This window comes from Camelina sativa, chromosome 7 (assembly GCF_030686135.1).
Source record: "Camelina sativa cultivar CO46 ecotype springtype chromosome 7, ASM3068613v1".
Classification (NCBI taxonomy): domain Eukaryota; kingdom Viridiplantae; phylum Streptophyta; class Magnoliopsida; order Brassicales; family Brassicaceae; genus Camelina; species Camelina sativa.
In genome coordinates this window covers 34,631,185-34,656,397 of record NC_141886.1, presented here as the reverse complement: position 1 = coordinate 34,656,397, position 25,213 = coordinate 34,631,185, and the positions used below count along the sequence as shown (strand labels likewise).

At 37.6% G+C, this 25,213-nt stretch overlaps 8 protein-coding genes and 1 long non-coding RNA gene across 10 annotated transcripts in view; 3 read left to right on the top strand and 6 right to left on the bottom strand.

The window, feature by feature from the left end:
* Nucleotides 1–905, bottom strand: part of LOC104773690 (kinesin-like protein KIN-14S) — a 1,008-nt gene extending 103 nt beyond the window's left edge. Inside the window, exons 1-4 of the mRNA XM_087458772.1 lie at nt 866–905; nt 463–554; nt 271–325; nt 1–127 (exon numbers count right to left, since the gene is read on the bottom strand). The exon at nt 1–127 is cut by the window's left edge and continues 103 nt beyond it. Of these exons, the coding sequence (XP_087314898.1) occupies nt 1–127; nt 271–325; nt 463–554; nt 866–905 (314 nt within the window). The remainder of the gene's footprint in view (nt 128–270; nt 326–462; nt 555–865) is intronic.
* Nucleotides 906–4,911: 4,006 nt separating this feature from the next.
* Nucleotides 4,912–7,385, bottom strand: LOC109131587 (uncharacterized). The gene is made up of 3 exons (XM_019242724.2): nt 7,225–7,385; nt 6,638–6,799; nt 4,912–6,418 (listed from the first exon to the last, which is right to left on the bottom strand). Exons 2-3 carry the CDS (start codon nt 6,794–6,796, stop codon nt 6,371–6,373), a joined length of 207 nt encoding a protein of 68 aa, XP_019098269.1. The 5' UTR covers nt 6,797–6,799; nt 7,225–7,385; the 3' UTR covers nt 4,912–6,370.
* A 154-nt stretch (nt 7,386–7,539) lies between these two features.
* LOC104773688 (uncharacterized) lies at nt 7,540–10,341 on the top strand. Its single transcript, XM_010498331.3, has 6 exons — nt 7,540–8,590; nt 8,700–8,871; nt 8,978–9,154; nt 9,231–9,314; nt 9,486–9,567; nt 9,666–10,341. Exons 1-6 carry the CDS (start codon nt 8,331–8,333, stop codon nt 10,085–10,087), a joined length of 1,197 nt encoding a protein of 398 aa, XP_010496633.1. The 5' UTR covers nt 7,540–8,330; the 3' UTR covers nt 10,088–10,341.
* A 151-nt stretch (nt 10,342–10,492) lies between these two features.
* LOC109124865 (alcohol dehydrogenase-like 4) lies at nt 10,493–12,907 on the bottom strand. The gene is made up of 7 exons (XM_010498330.2): nt 12,426–12,907; nt 12,166–12,302; nt 12,027–12,076; nt 11,565–11,896; nt 11,383–11,465; nt 11,217–11,292; nt 10,493–11,125 (listed from the first exon to the last, which is right to left on the bottom strand). Exons 1-7 carry the CDS (start codon nt 12,541–12,543, stop codon nt 10,695–10,697), a joined length of 1,227 nt encoding a protein of 408 aa, XP_010496632.2. The 5' UTR covers nt 12,544–12,907; the 3' UTR covers nt 10,493–10,694.
* A 4,312-nt stretch (nt 12,908–17,219) lies between these two features.
* Nucleotides 17,220–17,870, top strand: LOC147942029 (uncharacterized). Its single transcript, XM_087458724.1, has one exon. The coding sequence runs from the start codon at nt 17,220–17,222 to the stop codon at nt 17,868–17,870; it is 651 nt and encodes a 216-aa protein (XP_087314850.1).
* Nucleotides 17,871–18,721: 851 nt separating this feature from the next.
* Nucleotides 18,722–19,668, top strand: LOC104773686 (uncharacterized). Its single transcript, XM_010498329.3, has one exon. The coding sequence runs from the start codon at nt 18,812–18,814 to the stop codon at nt 19,442–19,444; it is 633 nt and encodes a 210-aa protein (XP_010496631.1). The 5' UTR covers nt 18,722–18,811; the 3' UTR covers nt 19,445–19,668.
* Nucleotides 19,669–20,343: 675 nt separating this feature from the next.
* On the bottom strand, nt 20,344–21,617 carry LOC104773685 (protein BRANCHLESS TRICHOME-like). Its single transcript, XM_019242722.2, has 2 exons — nt 21,381–21,617; nt 20,344–21,266 (listed from the first exon to the last, which is right to left on the bottom strand). Exons 1-2 carry the CDS (start codon nt 21,399–21,401, stop codon nt 20,439–20,441), a joined length of 849 nt encoding a protein of 282 aa, XP_019098267.2. The 5' UTR covers nt 21,402–21,617; the 3' UTR covers nt 20,344–20,438.
* Nucleotides 21,618–21,754: 137 nt separating this feature from the next.
* On the bottom strand, nt 21,755–22,432 carry LOC109131586 (uncharacterized). Its single transcript, XR_015561528.1, has 3 exons — nt 22,294–22,432; nt 22,152–22,203; nt 21,755–22,044 (listed from the first exon to the last, which is right to left on the bottom strand). It is a non-coding gene; the product is annotated as an uncharacterized LOC109131586 (long non-coding RNA).
* Nucleotides 22,433–23,189: 757 nt separating this feature from the next.
* On the bottom strand, nt 23,190–24,890 carry LOC109124570 (beta-carotene isomerase D27, chloroplastic). 2 transcript variants are annotated; one of them, XM_010498327.3, is made up of 5 exons: nt 24,145–24,890; nt 23,998–24,059; nt 23,804–23,910; nt 23,621–23,716; nt 23,190–23,531 (listed from the first exon to the last, which is right to left on the bottom strand). In XM_010498327.3, exons 1-5 carry the CDS (start codon nt 24,589–24,591, stop codon nt 23,482–23,484), a joined length of 762 nt encoding a protein of 253 aa, XP_010496629.1. In that variant the 5' UTR covers nt 24,592–24,890; the 3' UTR covers nt 23,190–23,481. The 2 variants fall into 2 exon arrangements, with proteins under 2 accessions (XP_010496629.1, XP_087313832.1); XM_087457706.1 differs by having other exon boundaries at nt 23,621–23,910.
* Between the last annotated feature and the right edge of the window lie 323 nt (nt 24,891–25,213).

Below are 25,213 nucleotides of genomic sequence, written 5' to 3'. Positions count from 1 at the left end.
TGGTTTAGAGGTCTGCATCTGCAAAAGACCCTGATATTTCCCTTGAATTCGATCACTTCATTGTATAATCGCTTCCTCTCTGATGACTCTTCCAAGTACTGATTTTCCAGAGTTCCATGCTTATCAGCTGCCATAGTAAACACGTTAAAGCTTATCAGGTTACAACCAAAGCAAACAAGCTTTGCATTAAGACAACAAGGTATATTAAGACACTAAGGTACTGAATCAAAAGCTGGAGAGCCCGGGACATTTCTGGTTCTAAAAGGGAACAATTCGTGATCTCTTTCATTTGGTTCGATACCAAATCATGTTCATCCTTCAAGAGCTAAGACATGATATAAAAAATGGGTGAACATATAACACTAGCAGAAGCAACATCATATTTCAACTTAAAACAATCTCCACTTACTATTGCAATTCACAACTGTCGTAATCAAGAAGAGGAGAAAGAAAGTAGAGTACCTTAATTTTGTCACTAAAGTCGACAATCTTTTGCAAATTTGGAAGCGTTTGTCCATTGGCAGGAGAAACTACTGAATTCTCACTTTCTTCCTCTGTTTCATCCAAATCAGTAATGTCATATCTTATCAGAGTCAAAGACGCAAGTTAATATACGGCTCGTCCACCGGGAACGTCTGAGAGTTCATGTATCAGAGTCTTCGCTTTCCTCGAGTTCTTCTTTGACGTTCACACCACAACAAACTTCCTCTATCTAATCCGATTTCGGGGAGAGAAAACCGCTTGGGGAGGCTTCGGGCTCTGATTCTTCTGCGCCGATGATTTCTTGGCATATTTCGATTTAGCCGGACACGAAATCTTAATTCTTAAGGTTTGAATTCTCCAAAGATCTGGAAGTATCTTCAACCTTGGACTGAAACTTGCTCTGATCCTTCACCGGAGTCCATGGTTTCCCATTCTTCAATGTCAACGACGACTCCATCGAAAAAAAACAGGTAAAATCAAATGAGCAATACGAATAACGAAATCTAGATCTGAGAATCAATTTCAACACGAATTAGGGTTTTTGTCAAGGAGTTGAAGAAGGAGAAGAAGATAGATAGATAGATAGATTTGGGGGAAAACAAATGTGACCGTTGCAGCGACGCTCTCTAATAACGGCTGGGTTTTTTTTTTCCTAAGATCATTAAATTAATAATGCTCTTTTGATACTTGTAAACTGATATTAAAATTATTACACTGACAACCCCCTTGACAGCTAGCTCTCTCACACGGCAAAACAGATTAGTTTTAACACTGGTCATATTGAAAACTTGAAGTGTTAGTCCACGTTTCTATATATGTTTCTTCATTTTCTTTTTTTTTGAACAAACATATGTTTCTTTATTTTCAACTTTTTATAATTTATGAGGCAACGTTAGTGTTTTTTAAAAAAATTATATGATTTATGAACATTAAAGAAACTCGATTGTAGAGGATGTGTATTTATATATATATATATATATTTGTTTTTGTGGACTATTACATTCTGTTTTGGTCTTTCCAGAACTTGAGTTGTTGCTTCATATGCAACCATCAATTCAGTTATTTGATCCAATCAACAGAAAATTTATAGCAATGCAAATAGATCTCAGTCACTTATCAACATGGCACAGTAAGTAAAATTAAAATCTCAAATACATGAACTCTCAGAGTTAAGTAACGAAAATAAGAGGTGCACACCACAAATACAAATACAGCAAACATAAGAAGATGTTGCGGCACGCGGTGGACGTTTCCGGTGGACGAGCCGAAACCAGCGGAGGGAGTTATCTTGGAACCACGTTTAACTCCTATGTACCGATGTCGTGCTAAGTGAGTATAAAAAGTTAAGCCAAACAGCTATCGACAATATGACTAATAATCGGGAAAGGAAAAGAAGGGTGTATGTTGTGGAAGACGCAGTAAACCAAAGTTGTAAAGTTGTCAAACTCGTATTGACGGAGGGGCGTTCTGTGAAATTGATGAAGGATTGCCAGAGAATGTTGGAGGCAGAACTGTCTGGATTGAAGCAAGAAATTAAAAGTTCTGAGAGGAAGAAGAAACGTAATTCAAAGAACAAGAAATGAGAGAGAGCATCATCTTCAACTCTCCAGGCTCCCAGCGTATGTTTCTTTTCTGTTCCTTACTCAACAGTTGTCTATAACCTTGACTGATACTAATCTTTGTTATTTCCCGGTTAGGTTGCAAACAAGAGTTGATAAGGAGCACTTTTCAAGCAGATTTCAATTTTCGGATGATGTCTTTGGATCGAGGGGGACTTTTTTTCTTTTTTTCTTTTTTGGTTGATTGTCGACTGTTTCTTAAGTCTTTGTGTTTTTTTTGTCAAGCGACGAAAAATTGACATTTTCACTCAGTCACCCTTCAGATTTTCCTTTTATAGACAACTTCTGCTTGATGCTTACATTTGCTGTGTGGATGCTGCATGGAACCCAGATGCAGGAATGAGTGGTGCAGGCTGGATATTTAAGGATCGGGGCTGATTTTATCTCGATCCTCTGCCTCTCCCTTTTGTGCCGTCTGCACTTGTTGCAGAGGCGTTAGCGATCAGAAGTGCTCTGTTAGACATCACCTCCATCGCTCGTTCATTTCCAATCCGATCTTTAATGATCTCTATGACATTTCTGGTCTTAGAGCCGCTTTCACATCTATCTTATTTACTTATATTCCACGTTTAAACAATACATAAGCAGATGCTCTTACTAAAACTGCTCTCTGTTCACTTTCGTCTGTCAACTTTTCTCCCCTTCGTAGAGTGTAACCTCATTTAACTATTATAATCTGATAGTAGCGTTTGATAAGAAAAAAAAAAAGACAACTTCTGCTTACAGTTGACAACAGCTTGCCTGTTACTCTTAATTTTTTTTTGGTTGATTGCTTGTTCCATTTAACATGAAAATGCCAAGAAAAGTAGAGGTCTGTGACATTAAGCTGACTTGTTAACAGAGAAGACTCTTCTCGTATTCGATGTTCTTAACTTCTCTTATTCACAGCTATTATAGTTCCCATTTGAGCTGGCTAGTGACCATGAGAGGCGTGGTGCGTTTTAAGCAATATCTGGTTGTTAGTGTCTTGAAATAATTGTTTTCTGATGTATACTCTGTCTTTTATACTGAGCGTGCACAATTGATGATAATCAGCACTATACTTTGAATTTTGTTTTTTTCTTTTTCTAAATTGATATAATGTAAGGAGAAAGTTAATACCCATTTACCGCTTAAAAATGGATGTAATAAAGCTTGAATCTTGTTCTGCCTGAACCTTTTTAGTCTCTGCCTCACTCTTTTTTAGTGTGTGTCATCTTTTAGCTAAAGAAATGTGTTTGATTTCTTGTAATTTGTGAGACTCATGGACTTCTGTTGGAGAGCTAAACTATAAGGTTTGATCTCTTGCTGTTTCTGAATTTTGAAAGATGTCAAAGTTAAACTCAAAGTCATTTACTGTTTTGTCATTGATCATTAATTCATTCTGTTTTGTCATTTGGTCATTGATCACTGAAACTTAACTAACGAATAGATTACATTGTTGAAGTAGGTGAGAGGTTAGACCATAGATCTTCCTTGATAATATTAGCAACCTGATTCCCGAGTTCAAATTGGGCAAATAATAAAAATGGTCTATAACTTATAACAAGTCAGAGTAGAGGAGCTTGTACCTCCCCAGCATCTTGAGCATCAGTTTACCAAGTAAAGAAACTGAAGAGAAAGCTGAATGGAAAATTGTTAATCATTTTCAACTACCAATACGAAAGAGCTAAATTTTGTATCATGTGCAGCATCTATCCATGAGCACAAGAATTTCACTAAGACTATTATGCACAACGCAACACAGGGTTAAAGATCTTACCTTTAAGAGCAACTGCGAATAGAAAGATCTTGGCGTAACTCGAGATTAGAATCCCCAAAAGAATCTCTTTTCCTCTGCATATCATATACTAACTTGACTTGATCATGATTAGCTGTAGAAGAATCTGCAGTCACTAACTTAGAGTTTACCTTGAAGTGCTTTATTCTTTGAACTGATAAGCTAGCTTCAGTTGACGCACCAGATAAGTTACAACTTTGACTCAAAAGCTATTAACATTGTCAGACATCTAGTGAATCAAACTTACCTTGATTGAGTCTGAGACTTGATGATAAGCTGCTGCATAACCTATCTTGAACCAAGAATCTTGGATGATTATCTCAGCAAATGCTATATGTTGCATCCAAATGTTGTTACTCAGTTTGGGATTCATGCTGTAGAGAGCATATATAGTTAATGTTACAGAGATTATAATGTTACAGAGTTCTCAGCTAATGTTATACGATGCATCCAAATGTTGTTATACCGAGATTTTGAAACATTACGAGAATTAATTGTAGTTAATGTTACCTCCAGTGCTTATATAACATGGAGAGCCACAAGCTATAGAGAGCATATCTTACACCAACCAAAATATTTGGTTTTTATATGATTAGAAAAGAAAAGAAGAACAATGTGGTTTGGTCTGTTTTATCCACTTATAAAGTAATAGTAATAAAAATGAGAGAAGTGTGTTACAAAATGGTTGCAAGGACACGGGCACTGTGGTTGTTTTTATGTGAACATCTAAAGTAACAGTAATAAAAATGAGAGAGAAGTGTGTTCACCTAAATTTTTCAAACTTCACCTCCTTCAAGCTTCCCACTTCCATCCTCAAAACCCCCTCTTACGCTAACCCCAGGTGATTTGATTTGATTTGATTTGATTTCACTTTCCATCTCTCTCTCTGCTAATGCTAATCCAATACATAACTCTGGCTTCTTTCTTCTTCTTTTTTTGGTGTAGCCTTTCTTCTCCCCAGGCTGCTGAGAAAGAGAAATCCGGGTTTGTTACGGACGATGATTTTAGGCATCTATGGAAGTTGGTTGAGGTCAAAGATGGCGGTCCTTGTTTTTTTTCTTTGATAAAATGTGAATTTAATTACCAAAATGGAACAATTGTTTAGTACAAAAATGCTCTGGGGCAGAGAGCTTCTAAGGCCAAAAAAAATAAAAAGCCTTAGTTACTATTAGATATGAAAAAAGATTAATACGATCTTTAACGGGCTAGGCATGGGAGAACCATTGGCTGAGCAGTCGACCACAACCTTTACGGTATATGCGAGCAAGACGAGTGTCCCTTATACTCCGATCGATTTGACGGAAAGAAAACAGAGGCAGGCGATGCAGAGATATTGTCATGGGTTCTGATGTTTCTTTCCTTCCAAAGTAGTAATATTGTTGCTTGCACAACTAACCGCTTCAGAGTGGTGGAAGTATTTGGAGACTTGGAAAGCAACCAAGAGATGAGCGTAAACCAATCTGCAAAGATACAAGGACGTTGACCAAGACGAGTCATGATAATGTGCCAAACCTCTTCAGAGTAGGGGCAATGAAGGAGGAGATGATCTCTGTTTTCGAAATCAGAGTTGCATAAAAGGCATTCTGGAGATATCTGCATACCCCATCCAAGAAGTCTTTCTCTTACCGGTAGCCTATTCAAGTTCGCAATCCAGAAGGTGAAAGCATGTTTAGGAACAGAGTGCTTAAACCATACCGCTTTATACCAGAACTTCTGAGGATCTGAAGGTCTAAGTTGGTTCCATGTCAGCTTAGTTGAAAAAGTTGTTGCTGAGCGGCTACCTGCTTCCCAAGAGTAAGAGTCACTTCCTCTTGATACTGATGGCGGTCCTTGTTGGATTCAAATGATGGACCGATCAACCCCAACCTTCTCATATCAAGCTTGGAGGCGAGATCCTGAGGTACCCTCCTGAGCCCTCCTTTTTAAGTTATTAATCTATTATTATTACCCTCTTTCGCCTACCTTTTGCTTTTTACAATAATACCTTAATCATTTTGTATGATATGATTCTAGAATGGGCCTCCCCAGTACCGTAGCAGAACAGTGTTTGAGGATGCCACTCCTGAGATGGTCAGGGACTTCTTTTGGGATGATGAGTTCCGTTCCAAGTGGGATGATATGCTTTTGTATTCTTCTACTCTCGAGCGTTGCAAGGACACGGGCACTGTGGTTGTGCAATGGGTGCGGAAGGTGGGCACTTTGTTTCTTACTTTTAACAGCTACCTTCTTTTTGCTTCTTCTCCCATCTCTTCACTCACAACTTCCGCTGTAGTAGAAGAAAGGAAAAAAAAACAAACACAGAGGATTCATTGGAACTTTATAACACCAATTATCTGCAGCTTTCGACATTGTCTGTGACTACGTAAATTATTTGGCAAAACGCAATAAACAGCTACAAGATAAAGACCAGTGTAAACTTTAGTCTGCTACTGCATATGGCAGCCACTGATACATAGAGGAACCAAAAAGCATAAAATAGGAACAGGAAAAAAGAAGAAGAAGAAGCTGCTTATTCTTTTTTGCCAATTCCATTTGACATGTTGTAGATCCCTGTTCCCTGTACCAGCCAAACACAGAGTTTCATAGTTAGATGACGAACAAAGTTAAGGAAACTGAGGCAATATCAATAACAAATAATAGAAAACCATGGAACTTGAGCATTTGGGATTTTGCAGAAACAATCTAGTGGACGTATCAAGTTCTAAACAAGGATAGATTCAAAGATATGTATAGTTGTGAAAACCAGGCAGGAGAAGCCCATATGAACGAAACTTACAATCATGTAGAGAGAGCTAGCAGCCAAGGCAAGAGGAATAGCAACGGATGTGATATTGTCCATTGGTCCTTTCAAGTAAGTGTGCCTTTGAATGCTCTGGAACAATCTCTGCTTCTCAAGAAGCTTCTCTCGTGGCCTAAATGGAGTTTCAGTCAACATGATCTGCAAGTGTCCATAACAACCACACAAAAAAACCATCAACGCCATGACCAATACATGAGATATATTAATATCGCATTTACATAGAAGAAAGACGCTAAAGCAAAAGCATTTGACAATTTGATAATTAATTAGTATTCAAATCAAGATATATGCCCTTCATTAAAAAAAAAAAAGGGCCATGGCTGGATCTGAGTGTGTGTAAAACAGTCGAATTGGAGATTTTACGACACCGCACAGATCAGGAATCAACGAAATTAGAAAACTTTTAAAGGTTAAATCCCGTTTTATACAGTCCAATTAGAGACTACACATCGCAGATGTCAAATCAACGAAATTTGAGACGAACACAAAACAAAGAAATTTTAAACACACCGATTGCTACGAAATCAAAATCTATCTAACAAGGAAGAATCTCAGAAGCTTACCTGAGACAAATTAAGGATCGAGGAGATGAGGTGATTTTGACGGAGATAGAGATAATCGCAGCCGCAGATCGATGACGGATGAAGTACGCGAGTTCGAGTTCACCATCTTACACTTTTGATGTTTTTTTTTTTTTTTTTTCTTTTCATCTAAGTTTTGGGAGGGGGGGGGGGAGTAGGATCAGGTTTTAACATTATCCAATAATAAGGGGTGAAAGTGCAAATAGAAAAAGCTAAACCGGTGTCGTATGAAGATCACATTTGGTTCCTTGGCTAATATAGTAACAGCAACACAAGCAGTGAGGAAAACGTTTATTTGTTGCATTTGAATTGTCAACCATATTATTATAGTGTGTTTGGACGGAATAGCAGCAAGAGAGTCTATTCATTTTTTTCCACAGATACTTAACCTTTTTTTTCTGCGTAACAGCGTATAAGAGTCCTTGTTTTCATTTGAACATCTAAATTTGACATTTGTGTTGTTTGTATAATAAACTAATGTTTGAACAAAAACAAAAACAAAAAAGTTTATATAAACTAATGTTGTAACAAAGTAGAGTTCAAGCTCCACATAAACTCTAGTTATTATTCTGATTGTTTTAGTCCTCCCATAGGATAGAAACGATTTAGATAATGACTGTTCATTTATTAAGTTAATTATTTTGTGACTAATTATCTGACGAAAAAAAAAGTACGGATTTTTATCTAAAAAATGTAGCAGGAGATGTAAAAAACAAAACAAAAGAAAAAAGGAAGGGAGGAGGGGAGGATGCGGCGACCACAGAATCGAAATGAGAAAACAGTCAAACACGTGGAGTGGACAGCCCAGTAAGATAAGAAGAAGCAGAACGCTTTGGTTTGGTCTGTTTTATCCACTTATAATAAAAAGGAGAGGAGGGTGTGAGAGAAGAAGATTGCAATCGAACGGCGAAATAGGGCCTACAGTAATCCCAAATCCTAAATCCTTATCCTCTTCCCTCTCTTTTATTCTCCTTCTACTTTAATCTTTTCCTTCCTTCTTCTATGCGCTTGCTTAAATCCCTCCCAAGACCCAATCCTCGTCCAATTGATGTGCTTTGACGCCTAATCGGGAGTGAGGGTGGGTTAAGATGGGATTGAGTACCTTGTTTTTTCCCGAGATTCACGCCCTCGGCTTCTCCTCTACTGACCTTTTCGTTTTTGCTGCACCACTTTGGATTGCTGTGGCTGCCGGGGTTTTGGTTGGTTGGTTTTGGAGGCCCAAGTGGGCTTATCTCTCCGGAGATGATTCTAAACTCTTGTCTGATTCCGATTCACCTAAAGTCTTCAACTTCACCTCCTTCAAGCTTCCCACTTCCATCCTCAAAGCCCCCTCTCACGCTAAACCCAGGTGATTTTATTTGATTTGGTTTCACCCACTTTCACTTTCCATCTCTCTCTGTTAATGCTAATCCAATACATAACTCTGGCTTCTTTCTTCTTCTTTTTTTTGGGTGTAGCCTTTCTTCTCCCCAGGCTGCTGAGAAAGAGAAATCTGGGTTTGTTACGGACGATGATTTTAGGCATCTATGGAAGTTGGTTGAGGTCAAAGATGGCGGTCCTTCTTGGATTCAAATGATGGACCGATCAACCCCAACCTTCTCATATCAAGCTTGGAGGCGAGATCCTGAGGTACCCTCCTTTTTAAGTTATTAATCTATTATTATTATTACTCTCTTTCGCCTACCTTTTGCTTTTTACAACAATACCTTAATCATTTTGTATGATATGATTCTAGAATGGGCCTCCCCAGTACCGTAGCAGAACAGTGTTTGAGGATGCCACTCCTGAGATGGTCAGGGACTTCTTTTGGGATGATGAGTTCCGTTCCAAGTGGGATGATATGCTTTTGTATTCTTCTACTCTCGAGCGTTGCAAGGACACGGGCACTATGGTTGTGCAATGGGTGCGGAAGGTGGGCACTTTGTTTCTTACTTTTAACAGCTTTTGCTTCTTCTCCCATCTCTTCTCACTCACAACTTCCGCTTCAGTTTCCCTTCTTTTGTAGCGACAGGGAGTATATTATAGGCCGTCGAATATGGGATGCTGGCCGAGTGTTTTACTGCATTACCAAGGTATTCCATTCTTTCGCTGCTAGTTTAGTAACCAAGCCTATTTCAAACTTACCCTAGTGGAGCTATTATATCTTTTGGATTTCGTTGTTGTATATTGTTTTTGATTTACTCTTTTTTTTTTTTTTCATGCGTCTAACTATAGTAAGTATATTCTCTTGTATTTTGTATCAGGGAGTACAATACCCGTCTGTACCAAGACAAAACAAGCCAAGGCGAGTTGATTTATACTATTCAAGCTGGTGCATCCGTGCAGGTACTACTACCATTGTGATGCACTCAAGCAAGTTGTCTCTGTTTTTCGACAGTGTTGTTAGTTTCTGAGATTGACTGATATATATTATCATGGTGTAGTTGAATCGAAAAGAGGCGATGGTGAGATGACATCGTGTGAGGTACTACTATTTCACCATGAAGATATGGGAATACCGTGGGAGATTGCTAAGCTCGGGGTGAGACAGGGGATGTGGGGTGCGGTGAAGAAAATTGAACCAGGCTTGCGCGCATATCAGAGGGCAAAAGCAGCAGGAGCAGGTTTGTCACCAAGCGCATCAATGGCTCAAATCAACACCAAAGTGAGTGCGGAGGAGTTCATGAATGAGAGGGATTCGATAGTAGAGGTTACAGGAGAGAAGCCAACGGGGAAAAACATACCAAAGATACTGGTGGTGGGAGGGGCGATTGCGCTTGCATGTACACTGGACAAAGGGCTGTTGACAAAGGCGGTGATATTCGGAGTAGCCAGAAGATTTGCAAGAATGGGAAAAAGGATGTAGGAGAGAGTGTACATGTAAGTAGATAGAGAGAGAGCTCATGAGGGAATGGGAAAGGTAAAAGGGTATCTCCTTTGGCCATTTGAATAGAGAAATGCTCTCTCTCTCTATTAAAAAGTCTTTGTCTTGGTGGATGTATCAATCTTGTTTGTAACAGCAAAGGGAAAAAGAAGCGAGAGTTATTCTTTCAGTTTTGAATTTCTGAGAGCGCGTACGGATAAATTCCACGCTGCGTTAATAAACGAAACATATCAATCTATTATTGTCCAAGTTTTCTAGTGGAGTGAGATGATGTAGGCTGTGTGTGAAAGAAGAACTTTCTTCACGTCTTGAGTTTCTTTGCTTTACTTCTACCGTCTTAACTCCTGATTACTCTCATTATTTTCAGTTAAGGTAAAGATTTGCATCTATCCCCACTTTCATGTTCAATCTCTATTGAATTTCCGTTTGATACAATCATGTGTTCGAGAATGGGACTGACTTATAGCAAGAGACTTATACAAGAAATCTGTTACTTTCCTCAATGTGACATGATTTTCTTATTGGTGGTCACATGAAAAAGGATGGAATGATGAATGCATGGATGGTGTTCAATTCAATTCAATTCAGTTTAGAGGCGGAGAAGGCAACGAAGAGCCTTGCCTTGGTTAAGCAGCTGGATGGCTTCGTTGATATCGTGGAAGGGAAGCTGGTGAGAGATGTAGAGATCGAGATTGACAAGACCTTGGAGGCACTGGGTGATGAAAAAGGGTAATTGGGTTTTGGGTTTGAAGCCTCCGAAAACAGAGGCGGTGATGGATCTGCCTTGGAAGAGCTCCATGGGATGGATAGGGAGAAGCTGTGGGCTTGCGTGAACACCCAGCAACACTGTCACTCCCATTCCTGAGTTTGTAGACAGAAAGGCCTCTCGAAGTGCTTCTATGCTTCCCGCACACTCGAAACTGTACTCCACTCCTCCCTCTGTTATCTCCCTTACTCTCTCATGAACTGCCTTGTCACTCTCCTTTGGATTTATGAATTCACTGATCCCTGCTTCTCTGCCTGTTCATCCATCCAGCACACTTAGCTACCTAATTTAGGAACAATTTTCTTCTCTCAGTCTCATGCATACGCTATTATGATTTATACCTACCTAGTTGGAACTTGTCAGGGTTGACGTCGATCCCAATGACTTTAGAGGCTCCCCTGGCTCTTGCACCTTCAGCCACCTTTCTCAAAATTAACACGGCATTAAGAGTGAGTCCCCCCAATTAGTATGGATTGCATGATGATACATAAAACAAAGAGGAAAAACTTACGGCAAGTCCAACAGCGCCCAGTCCAAAAATAGCGACGGTGGAGCTAGGTTGAATATTAGCCACATTCCACGCCGCACCCACTCCTTCAACCCATAAAAACACATATCTCTTTCATTAAATAAGCAACTACATGTCAACATTCATATCTATACAGTGAGTGAGATGGATGCAATTAATTTTACCAGTGGAGACACCGCAACTGAGGAGGCTTATCTTCTCCAGAGGAAACAGAGGGTCCACCTTGAGCACGCAAGCCGAGTCTATGACCGTGTACTCAGAGAAGGTGGATGTGTTGAGGAAATGGAAGATGGGTTTGTTGTCTTTGCTGGTGAAGAATCTGGTCTTGCCATCGCTTACCATCACCTTCTTCATCGGATCCACTCGGAATCTCTCACACAGATTGGCTCCGTCTCGCTTGCAGACTCTGCACTCTCCGCACTCTCCTGTGAAAATAGGGAGCACATGATCACCTGCCTTCATCTCTTCCACTCCTTCCCCTACGCTCTCCACTATCCTGCAACAATTAAGGTTTCCATCCAACAACATAATGTCCATTTATTTCTAAATCGATCACCTAAAAGTGTTTTTTTAAATAAAATAAAATAAATAAATAAATAAAGATCCATCAGATTTATTTGACTTACCCTGCCGCCTCATGGCCAAGGATTCGAGGGTATGCTTGTTGAGCCTCGTTCTGACCAAAAGATAAGAGATTCATTAGAAGAAGAACTAGTAATTGAAAGGGCTAGCTACTCGAAGAAGAAGAAAATATATGAAGAGTACCTCGCCTTTCCATGCGCTAAGATCGGTGTGACAGATGGAAGTGAAGAGGATTCGAAGTCTCACTTCCAGTCTCTGAGGAGGATCTACTTTTACATCTTCCATCACTAGAGCTTCTCCAGCTCCCCATGCCACAGCAGCTGTTCATTCATTCACACTCATAAATCATATCTTAACTTTCTTTTGGGAACTCATATTCAGCCAATATTTGTCTAACTTAGCTCTACACATACATACAAAGATTTTTATATACAAAAAATTACCTTTGCAAGTGATTACTTTGCCTTGTGTTTCCATCCGCGCAAGCCTCTCCTGAGTCCTGATGACTTTATTATTGGCTCTGAAAGTTGAAACAGGGTAGTGAGCTGAATGTCTGACCATATATATATATATATATATATATATACATATTTATTTATTTAAGTTCATTAACAAAAAATTAATAGTAAAAAATACTTTTTTAATTAACAAATGTTTCTTTATATATGATTAAGTACTTCTTAATAAATAAATAAATTAATAGAAGAATTATGAATTTTCAACTCTACTAATTGACAATAGTAGAGAGTTTCTTCTTCTTTTCTTTTTTTTTGGACAAAGTAGAGAAGTTCATGTATGAATATATTTAACTATTTGGAATCAACTTCTTTTCTTCTCTTTTTTTTTTATTAGAAAATATCAACTTCATTTTTAATATGATATATTTTATCTTGCCATTCGAAATGGTGATTCTTTTGGTTCATTCATCTCGAACGGAATTTTACTTTCTTTTACTTATGCACTTCTATGTTTAAATATTGTGTATTACTTATTCTGTCAGTTCAAAATCAATTAATAATGAGCTAAAAAACCATTATTTATATTCTTCTATAAATCGTCTCTATTTTTTTGTGATATTTCACAGTATATATATGCATCTATCATATTCGATATATACACGAACACACGCACAAAAGTTAAGTGCATAGGTAAGACATACCAACGGCAACGTATGAACCAGTTAATGTACAGGCAGGCCTGTGTACAGGGTAAGGCAATTTTTATTTCTTTTCATCTACATGGTGTGTAATAATAGTCCCTTAAATCAATATAAAACCGAATTCTTTTGCAAAAAAAGTTAATGTACAGGTCCGAATTCTTTTGCAAAAAAAGTTAATGTACAGGGTAATCTTAAACGCGGAGCTTCAAGGTTATAAGGTTCGATCGAGTTTAGGCAACAGGGAAGAGAATAGTTTAACATACTTTGGTAATTAAAAAAAAAACATGGATCTAACACGTAACAACACCTTCAATTTTCTTGACAACTGACAAACAAATTAAAATAAGATATCTACATTATCATAAGAAACAAAAAAAAAGGATATGGTCCTGCATGGGGTCACTAAATGTGTTCTCCGGGCTGACAAGGTCCATGTTCCGTTTCAACTTCTTACGTAATAAGTTGACCCCTCCATTGCTCATTTAATTTCGCTTACTTGTCTGTGGGCTATGGAATGTCCCATCTATTCAATGTTCATGTTTTCATCTGTCTGCTCAATTCGGTAACAGAGATAACATTGAAAAACTCAGACCAGAACTTGTAATTTAGTAGTAGTTTGAATTAGTGTGATCAAGGTTATGTTACGCGGATTTAAACTTGCGTATTGCAATTTGCATACATGATTAAAAAAAAAAAAAAAAAAAATCAATATAAAAGCTCAACATTTTCCAAATGTAACGTGAGAATACGACCATCGGATTTGATCGTCATATTCAAGTGTGGTTGGCTGTGATTGTTGCCTCCCATTCGCTCCATAATAGAGAAAATATCACAATTCACAACTTACGAATGTGGGCTGCCCACAAGGCTCCATAATTGACTATTGATGATGTCTCGTTGAATTCCTCAGATAAGTGGATCATTTTGTACGTTCAGACTTTTCAAATAAGAATCTACTGTACTATTGATGATGTCTCGTTGAATTCCTCAAATATAAGCGAATGGGACGTTCATGTTAAATAACCATATATATATATATATATATAAAAGTAAGATTTTATTCTTTTTCTATTAAACCACTTCAACATCTATTTTGTTTATTTTAAAATTTTATATTTTTATTTTATCATATTAACAATATAAGTATGAATCAAAATCTATTAATTATATTTTCGTTACTTATGTCAACAGATATCACATAATAAACTAAAATTATTATATTTTAATAAAGAAATTTAAACAACAGTATAGTATTAATGTTTCTTAACCAAAATTATAACTCCCATAGCTAGTTTAGTTTTCTATTTTTATTTTATCTTTTTAACTACACGATTAAAAAACATAGCACGTCCAAAACAAATAACTCCATCACTTAATTATCTTACATATGTCAACAGACAACAGTTATTACTACTTATCAATTTAGATGCATGTTTTGAAATTTTTGATTGCTATGAAAAAGTTTCCAGATTTATCGATGAAGATTCAAAAGCTGATAATCGGGCATTCGTACAACAAACAAATCAAATTAAAAAGCTCTATACATATTTATGTACTTTATATTGTATATGTCATATGCTAGGGGTTTTAATTGATTTATATCATAATTAAAATATGGTCCAGAACTCTTTTTTTTTAATCTAATGTTAAAATATATTCAAAAAGAAAATAAACTTTTTTATAATGCTAATGTAGACTGTTTATTGAACATTTGAATAAAGCCAACTCTAGCAAAATCTTTCTGCAAACCAAGCTTGAATACTAGGCTCTCCTCCATCCGCAATTGTTTTCAAACTGTTGCAAACGTTCTAGTCTATGAGTTTCACCAGCTTCCCCATCGTTGAAGGGTGTTCCTCATGGCGTCTATCATTTTTCTCTCTCCAAAGAGAGTATATTTTATTCTGAAAAGTGTAACCCAGCAAAAATCTTTTTGTTTTATCCAAAGTATTTCCATCAATCAAAGACATGATCTCTTCTCAGTGTATGGTGAACTTGTGAGAGAGAAGCCTGTGCACCAACGCATTCCATACCTGCTGTGAAAAGGGGCATAGAAAGAATAAATGTTCTCTTGTCTCTATTGGATATTTGCAGAACACACAGTTTGTGCTGACTTGAGCGTCCTAGTTTTTCATTCTTTCCCCTGTTGCATGTTGCAAGTCTGTTTTTACCACCAGCCATTTGACAAGGACATACTTAAGAGTTGCATGAGGGAACCATATCGCTCTATAGCATGTCATTGTTGGATGTGATTTTAAACTTTTAAAAATAGAAAAATAATCACTTGATTATTAACTAAAGAGTTATTTTCTTTATTTGTTTAGCCATAATCTAAACTATCCATCTTTATTCTACACAATGTATGTTTGATTATGTTTTTACATATTCATGCATTTTTAGATATCTACATATTCCCTCTATTTCGTTTTACTTGTCGTTTTAGAATTAAAATTTTGTTTCATAATAGTTGTCGTTTTAGATTGTCAATGCAGATGTTTGGTAAAAAATCAAATTTTTATCTCAACTGTTTTAATATCTTGACCAATAAAACAATGAGAAAATATATTTAAGAAGTGTAAAATAGAAAATTTAATTGTTTTTTAGTATTTATGTATAAAAATTTAAACAACAACTAATATGAAACAGAGATTGTATTATATTATTACGTTTAAAAGAGATATAGTAGATTCATTTAATTTTATTATATGATTGACCATATATTTTAGCATACATTGTTTTCATTTTTATTATAAAATTCTTCAAATTATATTAAAAAAAATAGTTCAAGCTCACACCATAACAAATATATAGTGTAAACATCAACACACAATAGATTAATTAATTTTACAATAATACAATAACCGGCATGTTGCCGGGCATTGCCTAGTGAAATTAATTGGTCCACCCCTATTCACCCCTCTTAGTTAGTCAATCAAAATACAACTATGTATATGCCATATTATATCATATTTAAAAATAAATAAAATTAAAATCATAAAAATAAAATAAATTGAAGAAACAAAATTTGTATATTTTTATTGAAGAAATTATATGTCGGTTTGGAATAAAAGAAGGTTTAGGATTCAGTTTTTACAATTAAATATATATATATATATATATATATATCGGTTTGGCTTTACTAAAGAATGGTTATGGTTTAGAGTTTAGTTTTTACAATTAAACAAAATTATATGCCGGTTTGGATTCATAAAAGAATATTACAGATTAGATTTTAAAACTAGACGAAATTATATGTCGGTTTGAGCTTATAAAATATGATTAAAGTTTAGATTTTAGAATTAAAAAGCTATAAATAATGTTATGGTTAATAATTTTAAAATTCATGTTAAATATTTTTTTTTAAATAATAATTATTTTGTTTAGATAATATTATTTATTTTATTAAATTACATGATAAATTTTAATTGGCTAATTAAGAGAGAATGAATAAGAGAATTGTGTTCCTGCTCAACGAGTAGGATCTGGGGAGACCATCTCAGTATGGTCTGATCCCTGGATTTTTGCTCAACACCCGAGACCAGCATTGCGTTCAGGATCACTCGTTGATCCTACACTTCGAGTTGAAACTTTCATTGATAGGAACTCGCATTCCTGGGATTTGGCTTTACTCTCGGCTTATTTTAAGCCAGAGGATATGACCCTTATTTCTGCTTTACCCCTTGGTAACTTAACTTCACTGGATAGGTTGGGTTGGCATTTGACAAAAACGGGTTTGTACACAGTCAAATCTGGGTATAAGGCTTTGCGACAGAACCCTGAGTCTTCAACGGTACATGGCCCAAATATTGTACCACTGCAAGCCTTCGTATGGCAGCTTCGGTGCCCACCAAAAATTAGACATTTTTTGTAGCAAGTTCTTACGGGTTGCATTGCAACAATAGCTAATATGCGGCGACGCGGTTTGGGCTGTGATAGTGAATGTGCCTGTTGTGGCGAGGCTGAGGAAACAATAAATCACACCTTATTCTTATGCCCCCCCCCCCCGGCCAGACAAGTTTGGGCTTTGTCCCCATTTCCGGTTTCTTCAGATGTTTTTCCCTCAGAGTCGGTCTATGCAAATATGGACTCATTATTTTGGAGATTTCAGCAGATTCCCTTGCCGGAAGTATTCCCATGGATTCTTTGGTATGTTTGGAAGGCTAGAAATGATAAAATTTTTAGCAATTTGGATTCCAATCCGCTGGCGATATTACGATTAGCGGAAGAGGAAGCTAAACTTTGGTGTTTGGCGCAAGAAGACCCTGTGAGAATACCCCCGCAGGAGGGGACCCGTTTGAATGCTGGTTACATGGTTAATGATGTCTCTGAGACTCACAGAGCGGCAGCTGGATTTCATTTTTATGTAGATGGATCTTGGAAAGTGACCGATCAATTCACTGGCAGAGGTTGGTATTGCATTTCCCTTGAGGGGGAATCTCCCACTATGGGTGCATCTAATCTTCGTCGGAGTTTGTCACCCCTTCATGCAGAAGTGGAAGCTTTTATTTGGGCAATGAGATGCATGATTGGAGCGGATAATGAGAATGTCGATTTTCTCACGGACTGTTCTGACCTGGTGAAGATGGTGTATTCGCCTACCGAGTGGCCCGCTTTCAAGACATACTTAGACGAGATTGATGGAGATAAGGGAGAATTCATGTCCTTTTCTTTGGTCCTAATCCCCGTTCACAGAATGGTATGGCCGACAAGCTGGCGCGTCGCGCTAGAGTAGAATCGCAACAAACTATCTATATACACGTTTTTCCTACTAATTGGTTTATTTGAGCTGATCTTCTGATGTCAAAAAAAAAATAAAAAAAATAAGAGAAGTTTATCATTTAATTAACTTTTTATCGTAAAATAATATATGGAGTTTTGTGTTTTGAGGTTAGTTAAACTAAAAAAATAGCTACTGGCGCCAAATTCGGACTTAAGACTTCAAAATAAGATGAGAGAGAGATGTGTTTTTTTATTAAAGAAAAAGACACCGATGTCCCGCAGAACCTTGCACTTTTCTTTCTTTCTTTCTTGCTCTTCTCTTAGTGGACATAAAGACTTTTCTTTTCTTTTGCAAATTATAGGATTCAATGGGATTGAAATGGACCCATTAACTAAGCTCTTTCTTAAATTTTACTCATTCACCCTTCTCTTTTGGTCCAATATAATTTGATTCGACGTATTCTTTATAGCCCAATTAACTCCTTTTCTTTTTGGGTATCACAACTCTCTGCTTCTTCCATGGTCTTTTTTTTATATAAGTAAGTTGGTTTTGTGGTCACTTGAAGTTAAATTTACTAAATGTTCACCATCAAAGAACAAAAGAAATCAACACTACTATATCGCTAGCATGTCTCCAAATCAGAAAAAGAAATAGAAAAAGTTCTTGAAAAAACTATAGGCTGAAATAAAATAAAATAAACTATAGGCTGTATTAAAACATAAAAGAAATTTTCACAAATATATAAAAACTACCTAAAAATAATGCAAAGCAAAGAAGATTCCACCGCATTTTCCTTTGATGTACGCGACTTTTGAGTTCACACATAGTTTGAAGTTTATGATAAAAAGCACTATAGGGGAAGCTCTTGCTCTCTCACCGTCACCGACCTTTATAATTAGACTATATATAGAGAGAGAGCATGAAGTAGGCAAGAAGGAGAACACAAACCAAGCATGGGAAACTGTTTATTCGGAGGGTTAGGCGACGAGGAAGACTTATTGACCAAAGTCATAAAATCAGACGGTGAAGTTCTTGAATTCTACTGCCCCGTCACGGCGGGCTCCGTCTCCCACGAATTCGCAGACCATGCTCTTTTCTCGGCCCTTGATCTCCTCTGGAAACCCCTGCCTAACCACCACCTCCTTGTCCCCGGTCAGTCTTACTATCTCTTTCCCAAAATTGCCTCCGAGGAGTTGAAGACTTTTGTGGGCAGCTGCCACGTGAGATCCAACAGCGAGTCCTTTTCAGCGACGATGACTCCTTACAGAATGTCTCTAGATTATAACCACAGGGTGTTGAAGAGATCATGCACGGACGTCTTTTCAAGAAACAACTACACAAGGACCCGACAGAAGGAGAAGAGGACGAGGAGGAGGCGTACGAGCAGCAAAAGTGGAATATGGAAAGTGAAGCTGGTCATAAACACTGAAGAGCTGTTACAGATACTGTCTGAGGATGGTAGAATAAATGAGCTAATAGAGAGTGTGAGAGTCGTGGCCAAGGGTGAAAACGGCGTCACATCGAGCATCACAAGTGGTTCGTCTGAGAATGTCTTGTCGGTGGTACATACCTTAGATTTTGATTAATTCCCTATATCTGAATTCGTGGCAAACGATAGAACTAATGAAGTCTGTTATCTTGCTCCAGTCGATTGCGTCATTTAGAAACTATAGCTTCTTCTTCTTCTTTTTTATTCCAAAGACTCCATATATATTTTATATAAGTACTACGTGAGAAACTAATTGTTCCAAGTTAATTAAGATGCTCGAAGACATATTATATTCGATTTGACATGCATGTTGTAATTTTATCTGCCGATTGTCTATAACTAATTAAAGGAGCATGCATGAATTTCCGGTAATATAATGAGAAAGACAATCAGCATGAATTTGAGAATTTATAAAAACTGTCTCTGTCTATCTCAGTTTGATTTATGATATTCCTAATTCTCGAATTCTACCACGTCTTTTTCTCATCCTCTCTTTAATTAAGTTTCAAGGTTGAAAATCATCAAATATGTCAAAGTTCATCTTTTTTTTTTTTTTTTTTGTTAATGTTATCAAAGTCCATCTTGTCTTAACGTTAAGAGTTATACCAGCATAAGAAGAAAGCTTTAGGTGAAGAAAACATAATAAATCCGGATAATGGGGTCATCATATTGCTCCAATTCATCTTTCACAGATATCAATATTTATGATATGTACACCAACCCTCATGTGAAGAGATTCACCCTCAAATATTCAAATACCCCATGACTTATTGACTTACACTGACTTTAAATTGAACGTAAATATATTTTTTGGTAAGGATTTGTTGTATATGTGAAATCCAAATTAACATGTACGTAGATTTCAAAATAACAAAGTTCAACCTCGTACGTATTTGATTTTTTTTATTAAAAAAATATCAATGTGAAACCAAATCCTTTTAAAATGTCATGCAAATTCCACTGAAAGTAAAAAATGGAACATAAGAAAATATTATCTAAGGGATAAACGAAGAAAATCTTATTAATTAGCACATCTTTTGAGTCCTTGGATGTGAGCGAGCGAGATCAAAAGAAAAAAGAAGCTTACAGTATCAGGGAGAGGAGAGAAGAGGAGTACATCTTGGAGTGGTCTTTTGTCTGAGCAGAATTTTGAGCTGAACCTTTTGGCACTCCAGCTTTGAACCCCATTTCTCACTCTTTGATCTTATTGCTCTCATCACTCTTGGGAACGGATTGATTCCTCTCATAATGTGCGGATTCTCCCACCTCCTCCTCGCCGGTGAGCTACAGGCTCTCTCCAGTATCTTTGGTTTCATCATCCTATGCCTCTCCGTTTCTCCTTGTCTGTTAGCTTCCTCTAATTCAGATAGCTTCTCCTCCAAGAAAAGCCTTGCATCCATCAGCTTCATCTGAACTCTCTCTTCTCTCAAAACCTCCGCCAACCTGTGCATCTGTCTCTCTTCTTCAAGATCTCGTTTCATCCGAACTATCTCTGACTTGTCAAACGATATCTCTTTTAAGAGCTGCTTGTTTTGCATCTCCTCTGCTTCTCTACCCATTCTCTCCTCCTCCACATCTTTAGCCAGCCTCTTGTTTACCAACTCTGCACGCCTTCGAGCTTTTCTCTCGTAGTCCAGCTCTGCCTTCAATTCTTTGATCTCGGCTCGAGCTTTCCCTAGTTCAGATTCCATGAAGACCTTTATGAAATTCAGATCCCATATAAATGCCTTGCGTTGGTGTTGATTCTGTTGAGAATGTGAAGAGCAGTAGTAGGGGTTATCATAACGTTTCCAGCTGGTCTTGCAGTCCATGGCATCTTCTTGTACGCTGGTACTGTGAGGATCTGGAGTGGGGACTCTGGCCATCATCGTTTCAGGACTGCTCTGCATCTTCATAGCCTTCTCCTTTTCTAGCTTTAGCTGTTATGATTATTATTATATATTTAGATAGATAGAGGAAAAAATAAAATAAGTATCGTTTATTTATCCCTGGAAAGTGTGTTGTAAATCTGAAAGAGTGAGTTGAGTCATCACATGTTTATCAGCTTCGATCATTCTCCTCTTCAGGTATTTCTCTCTCTCTACCTCAAAAGCTTGATGCTATCGTTAGAGAGTAAGAAAAGTAGCAGAAATAGATGAAACTAAAGATTGTTTGTTGGGCAATGTCTCTTAGAAGGGCCAACAACCTCCCAGTGCGTTCAATGAATCACCTCTCAAATTCTGTGTGTTTTTGGACACTTGGGGGTGTCAATTAAGTCAAAACATTAATGCCTCATCTGTTCCACCTCTCTTAAGTCCTAACTATATAGTATGTCTCTCTATAAAATATCAATGGATTTTTTTTATCTAAGCATTTATCTACTTTGTATATTCCCTTGTACCAACACTTCCAACCTAGTTAGTTGGAGTTGCAGGAAACGAAGTCAAATACAAGTAAACAAGTCTTTCAGTATGTGTATATGTATATATCAAAATAAAGCACCAAACCACATACTATTAATGAAAGCAAGTATCTAACAAGAAGTCATAAAAGCTAATTGCTTCTGAAGGTCCAGTCAACTCGTTATAATTCAAACTCATCTTCGAGCTTGGGGGCCTCAGCTGCAAAATATACTCCATTGTTTCTAATTGATCCTTTTGCCTGGAACCTTCTTCTTCCCACGCAAGTTGATCACTGTCCATTTAAGTAGATGGCTATCTGAGAAGTGAGAATGAGATGTACAATATTATGCATTATATTATTCTAGCTGTTGTCAAGTCATTAAACAGTAACCTTAACAACTAACTGCAGGCAAATAAACATACCGGGTATATGGTAAAAACCACAGTTACCTGTCATGGAACCTATTACTGCACCCTGAAAAGTAAGGAAACACTTCATAGTAAGCAGCTCACACGATGAGAATAAGGAAACCGTTAAGGGAGTAGAGTTTTCCAAATTAAGAACCTTAATTTGCATCTGGACTAAAGCACATATATAGCTGTTACAATGTCCTTAAGATCTGTCTAGTCAACAAAGAGACACGCCCCATATAAAGTAGGGAGAGAAGTGTGAGTGAATACGCAAGAAAGAAGAAGAATGTATATACAAAAAGAAGAAGCTCACCGAGATTATTATGAGAGAAAGTTCTGCGACATTATAATCAGAACCATGCTCTTCATAAACGAACAGTCTCATCCACAGAGGATGACAGGAGATGCTGCAGTAAATGAATAACGATGGATGTATTACATATATGATCAAAGACAGTATAATGTAGGTTGAGTTTAGAAAGATCCAATAATTCACTTACATGCAGGGGCTTATCTGATATACTGAAGATCTTAGAGGGTAAAACTCTAACACAACCCAAGTCGAGTCTTCATTTCTATTTTCTTATTGTTAATCTTTAGAAAACCAATCTGAGCATGCCAAAGTAGACACCAGAATCAACCTCAGCGACTTCATAGTCATACTCTTGTCTGTTCTCTCTTCCTCGCTTATGCTCGAAATTCGAACAACGCAGTCGTCACCAGCGCTCTTCAATGTATATCCCATCAGGATATAACTTCATGCGCTGAAAAATCTTGGTTAATTCAATACACGGAGATGAGAGCTCTTTAAACTGTTTTTTGTATGTTTGCACTCGGGCAATTCTATTCAACGGTGATCCCAGCGATTCTACAGTCTACAGACTCAAGGACATGTTCCAACACACCTAGCTTCTTTAACCAAGATTTATCCCCTTTCTTCAGATGATCATCAATCGACATAAATGAATGACCCTCAATTTCCCAACAGAAGTATCAAATAAAAAAAATATTAGTAGTGTTGTTGACAAGATGGTCATAAATCCAGCAGAGTTGATCAAATGCAGGGTTGCCTTGAACCTAAGGTATACATTACATACAAACTGCTCGGAACACTTGATATCAAAGATTCAAAGGTATAACCAACTTGGAGTTGAAACATAAAACAAAAAGAAGATGTATTAATCGTTTACTTACACAACCCAACCAGAATAGAAACACAGATACTAACTTGTCTTCACAACTCTACACTGTAGACTTATATATGTGTGTGTTTGGAAAAAAGTATGTATATCTCTTGGAAATTGCACAACCCACAAAAGAAGTGGCTGTTGTGCCGATCCACTCATGCCTCTAGTTTAGGGCAGATTGGGGAGCTTGGATTGGACATAGAACCTGCAGGCAACATCAGCAGCACCAAGAATCAGTTTGTGTTTCAAACATTCAATACATGTATGCAATCTGACAGCCTTGGTAACACCTACATATGTCTGCTAGACAAGGTTGTTTGGTGGCTGGATCCTCCTCAAAGGCCGGAGGCGCTTGCCCGTATATCATCTCGCAGCTCATGTCTTCAAAATCTATACAACCAAAATGGGTTAAGAAACTAAAAGAGATAAGGTGGAGTGAGGTAAGGATGGTGAAAAAAAGAGATATAATGTACGTACTTGGGTTCATTGTGAGTGGGAGGCCAAACTCATTGGTGAAGAAATCTTGGGTTGGAATCTTGCACATATTAACACACATTCCTACACACCCACTGTTCTCCAGATACCTTGTTCAAACAAGAGTAGGAGGAGCATACAAGTCTGTCACATGTTTTCTTGAGCAAGACAACTAACTAGTAGACATTTTGAATTACCTGCATTTCTTTATACGAACTCCACTTCTCTGTTTCACCCCATTGACTTCCACTTCTATGACCTGCGCACAATCAGAAGTAAATCAAGAGCAGTAGTAACAAATTCATATTCAACTCAGACTGGAAGAGAGAGAGAGAGAGAGGTACCTGAGATGGACCAACCAACCAGTGGAAGAAAGGCACCGTAAGAGCCGCATTGAACTCTGCTGCCCACTTGGTTGGTGGGAACAACTTTCGGAACTGTTGAGGAGCACCAGGAGGCAGCATAGAGAGAAGAACCTCCCTCACGGCCTCTTGCTGCTGCACTCTGGACCGTCCTTGCATCACTCTCTTTGACACCTCCACGAAGCTCTCGTAATCGTACTCCCAGAACCCCTTCTCCTTCGTCTCCTTCTTCTTATTCTTCTTCGACCCGAACTTGTCCATCTTCCTCGCGAACAGACCCATGAACACTCTCTCCACCAGCCCATCGTCGTATCTAGTCTTCTGCCCTATCGGAGCTGGCTCTCCGCTCGGCTCGGCAATCCCGCATCGAACGCCACGTCGCCTAAACGTGAGATTGACAGCTTGCATACTAGCAATAGCCGCCGCCATGGATAAGAAGAAGATATCTCTCGCGCCGGCTCTTTGCTCGTCTTCCCTACCATCATCATCATCATCTCATACCACTCTGCTTTTACTGGCCACACAAACGTCACCCACACCTTACGACTTACAAGTGTCCACCACTTTCTTTGCCTCGCGTCGCGACTTAATTCTTTACTTTCTTTTGTGGACTTATAATAAGCCCACATACAATACAATGGCCCTCAAGCTTTAGCCCCCTAACTAATTCACATATCTCACTAAAGTCTAAACCTAAACTAATATGGTTAATAAAAAATTAAAACCTCAAGCAAATACTATCGGATGTTTGTATATTAAAACTTGATCAACAAGCGGCAAGATCATCAAAAGGCTTGGAACACTTCTCTTTGATATCCGTTATTGGATGACAATGCTACCGTACTCCTTGTTAGGACATGTACCTCGTGAAGCAAATGAAGCAGCTGATAAACTTTCACCCTACGCCACAATTATGACTCCATTATCACATATCTTTGTTGTATTACCTAGATGGTTAACAGAATGCTTGTAATATACATTCCTAATCAATAAAGATAGATGTTAAAAAAAAAAAAAAAAAAAAAATCAGTAACATCCAAAGTAAAGAAGA

Excerpts from the sequence above, each read along its gene's own strand:
- LOC147942029 (XM_087458724.1), top strand. The coding sequence starts at position 17,220 with ATGGACTCATTATTTTGGAGATTTCAGCAGATTCCCTTGCCGGAAGTA.
- LOC104773685 (XM_019242722.2), bottom strand. The coding sequence starts at position 21,401 with ATGATCGAAGCTGATAAACAT. Across the intron at positions 21,267-21,380 it reads TGATCGAAGCTGATAAACAT|CTAAAGCTAGAAAAGGAGAA; the intron begins GTGATGACTCAA and ends TAATCATAACAG.
- LOC109131587 (XM_019242724.2), bottom strand. The coding sequence starts at position 6,796 with ATGTTGACTGAAACTCCATTTAGGCCACGAGAGAAGCTTCTTGAGAAG. Across the intron at positions 6,419-6,637 it reads CTAGCTCTCTCTACATGATT|GGAACAGGGATCTACAACAT; the intron begins GTAAGTTTCGTT and ends TGGCTGGTACAG.
- LOC109124865 (XM_010498330.2), bottom strand. The coding sequence starts at position 12,543 with ATGGTCAGACATTCAGCTCACTACCCTGTTTCAACTTTCAGAGCCAAT. Across the intron at positions 12,303-12,425 it reads CAAAGTAATCACTTGCAAAG|CTGCTGTGGCATGGGGAGCT; the intron begins GTAATTTTTTGT and ends ATGAATGAACAG. Across the intron at positions 12,077-12,165 it reads TTAGCGCATGGAAAGGCGAG|AACGAGGCTCAACAAGCATA; the intron begins GTACTCTTCATA and ends TCTTTTGGTCAG.
- LOC109124570 (XM_087457706.1), bottom strand. The coding sequence starts at position 24,591 with ATGGCGGCGGCTATTGCTAGTATGCAAGCTGTCAATCTCACGTTTAGG. Across the intron at positions 23,911-23,997 it reads GTTCGTATAAAGAAATGCAG|GTATCTGGAGAACAGTGGGT; the intron begins GTAATTCAAAAT and ends TGTTTGAACAAG. Across the intron at positions 23,532-23,620 it reads ACCTTGTCTAGCAGACATAT|GTTCTATGTCCAATCCAAGC; the intron begins GTAGGTGTTACC and ends TGTTGCCTGCAG.
- LOC104773686 (XM_010498329.3), top strand. The coding sequence starts at position 18,812 with ATGGGAAACTGTTTATTCGGAGGGTTAGGCGACGAGGAAGACTTATTG.
- LOC104773688 (XM_010498331.3), top strand. The coding sequence starts at position 8,331 with ATGGGATTGAGTACCTTGTTTTTTCCCGAGATTCACGCCCTCGGCTTC. Across the intron at positions 8,872-8,977 it reads CTTGGAGGCGAGATCCTGAG|AATGGGCCTCCCCAGTACCG; the intron begins GTACCCTCCTTT and ends ATATGATTCTAG. Across the intron at positions 9,155-9,230 it reads TTGTGCAATGGGTGCGGAAG|TTTCCCTTCTTTTGTAGCGA; the intron begins GTGGGCACTTTG and ends CTTCCGCTTCAG.